The following is a 1,919-nucleotide window of genomic DNA, read 5'->3' as shown; positions in this document are numbered from 1 at the left end:
ACCTTTGCTTTCTCCTGTCACAGTGTAACAGGAATGTCCTAGGATGAAGGAGTGGTTCATAAGGTTTGGTGGGAAAGGCTCATTCCCATCTTCTTTCTAAGTCTTGTTTTCTCTCCTTCTGTCAGAGTTGGAGAGGTGTGAGGAAACCTTTCCACCCTTCACTGAATCACGACGTAAGCAACACTTTCTTGCTTTGGGAAATGGTTCCCTTCTGATTTGGAGTGTCATTTTCCTTTGCCAGTTTCAAGGCCACTCTGAAAAGCCCCTTAGCATCCAACAGAGGGAAGTGTTGAAATAACCAGCCAATGCTTGGTTCATACCAGCCTGCTGAAGGGTGTACTAGGGAGCCCTAGCTGTGAATCTCTGAGACCCAATGGATGCAGAGCTCTGCAAGGTGTCACCCTATGGTGGTGGGAACCCTGCTGGAGCCCTTCACTTCTTAAAATGGGCCTTTAAGAAAGATTGGGAGAGACTTTTTAGCAGGGCCTGTAGTGACAGGATGAGGGATAATGGTTTTAAATAGATCTTTTACAGTGAGGGTGGTAAAATACAGGCACAGGTTGCCCATAGTGGTGGTGGATGTGCCACCCCTGGAGACATTCAAGGCCAGGCTGGATGTGGTTCTGGGCAATCTGATGTGGAAGATGTCCCTGCTCATTGCAAGGGGGTTGGTCTAGATGACCTTTGAAGGTCCCTTCCAACCCATACTATTCTATGATTCTGTTCTATCATTTTTCCTGCATGTATATCCCTGGTTATCCCTACAACTGGGGAGCAGTAACATACAGTAACTCCTTGGTACCCTCTTTGGTACTCTTGCTTGTCTTTCTTCCTTGTGAAGTGTCTTCACTTGCGTAGTTAGAAGAAGGTATTTGGTTTGCCTCACTCTTCTTCTGTCCCACAGGCTGCATGCGAAGGAGAAAGCATGATAAAGGCAGCATCTTCCCAGGATCCATGGGCTCTTTGAGAGATGATCAGAGGGAGGCCAGATGATCTGCACAACACACACACCACTGTTTCTCATCCGCAAAGGCAGCATCGGAGAGTTCTCCCCAGCCCCGTGCCGCCCGGCTTGCCCGATCGGTTCCGGATGTTTCGCAGCTGTGAGTGGGAAATCCTGGAGCGATCCCTCAGTATCCTGCAGGCCAGCGACTTCTACTGGGGCCCCTTGTCTGTGGGGGAAGCTCACGCCAAGCTCCAGCGGGAGCCCGTTGGCACCTACTTGGTGCGGGACAGCTCACAGGGGAACTGCTTGTTCAGCCTGAGCGTGCGGATGCCGACAGGGCCTGTCAGCCTCCGAATCTCTTTCCAGGAGGGCTATTTCCGTCTGAAGAACTGGTTTTCAGACTGCGTGGTGCGGCTGCTGGAGCTGGTGGTGGCAGGGACCCGGAACAACCCCTTGCACTTTGATGAGATGGGGGGAACCCCCCTGGTCTTCTCTGAGCCGCTGTGCCGGAGCCGCCGTGCAGTGCCTACACTGCGAGAACTGTGCTGTCGGAGCCTGCCTGCTGGGGCTGCGACAGGGGATGGAGCAGGGCTGGGGGGCTCCTTGGGGATGTGCCTGAGGGAGGAGGTGGTCTCGCCGCCAGGCAGAAGGGGGAGGTCAGACAGGAGCATTGTCCCCAGCCACCCTCTGCCCTGGGCTGGAAGATGATGCCGTGCACATGGGAGACAAAGGGAGATGCCTGTTAGGTGGCTGTGCTGGTGAGACACACACCACACTGATGGGGCTGGACTGGCTGCTGGGAGAAGAAGGGGAGAGCAGGGGGAGCAGGGCTCGAACCCGCTGGGTGTGGCAGCGTGTGTGTGGCCTTCCCCAGAGATGCCTGGGGTAAAGCCAAACCCAAAGAGCAGAGATTTCCCCCTTCCGCCCCCTCCAAGTTGTGCTCTTTGCTCCATTTATAACTTATAAGCTTGAG

General features: G+C 54.2%; 1 protein-coding gene across 1 annotated transcript; it reads left to right on the top strand.

Annotated features, from left to right (window-relative positions):
- The first annotated feature begins 909 nt into the window (after positions 1-909).
- On the top strand, positions 910-1,654 carry LOC104410790 (suppressor of cytokine signaling 1-like). Its single transcript, XM_010021050.1, has one exon. It carries the CDS (start codon positions 971-973, stop codon positions 1,652-1,654), a length of 684 nt encoding a protein of 227 aa, XP_010019352.1. The 5' UTR covers positions 910-970.
- The last annotated feature ends 265 nt before the right edge of the window (positions 1,655-1,919 follow it).

Source organism: Nestor notabilis, unplaced genomic scaffold (assembly GCF_000696875.1).
Source record: "Nestor notabilis isolate BGI_N333 unplaced genomic scaffold, ASM69687v1 scaffold21258, whole genome shotgun sequence".
Taxonomy (NCBI): Eukaryota; Metazoa; Chordata; class Aves; order Psittaciformes; family Psittacidae; genus Nestor; species Nestor notabilis.
Note: the sequence above shows the minus strand (reverse complement) of the source record. Positions and strands in the feature narration are given on the sequence as shown.

Bases quoted from the DNA above. Each gene is read 5' to 3' on its own strand.
- LOC104410790 (XM_010021050.1), top strand. From the start codon at position 971: ATGATCAGAGGGAGGCCAGATGATCTGCACAACACACACACCACTGTT.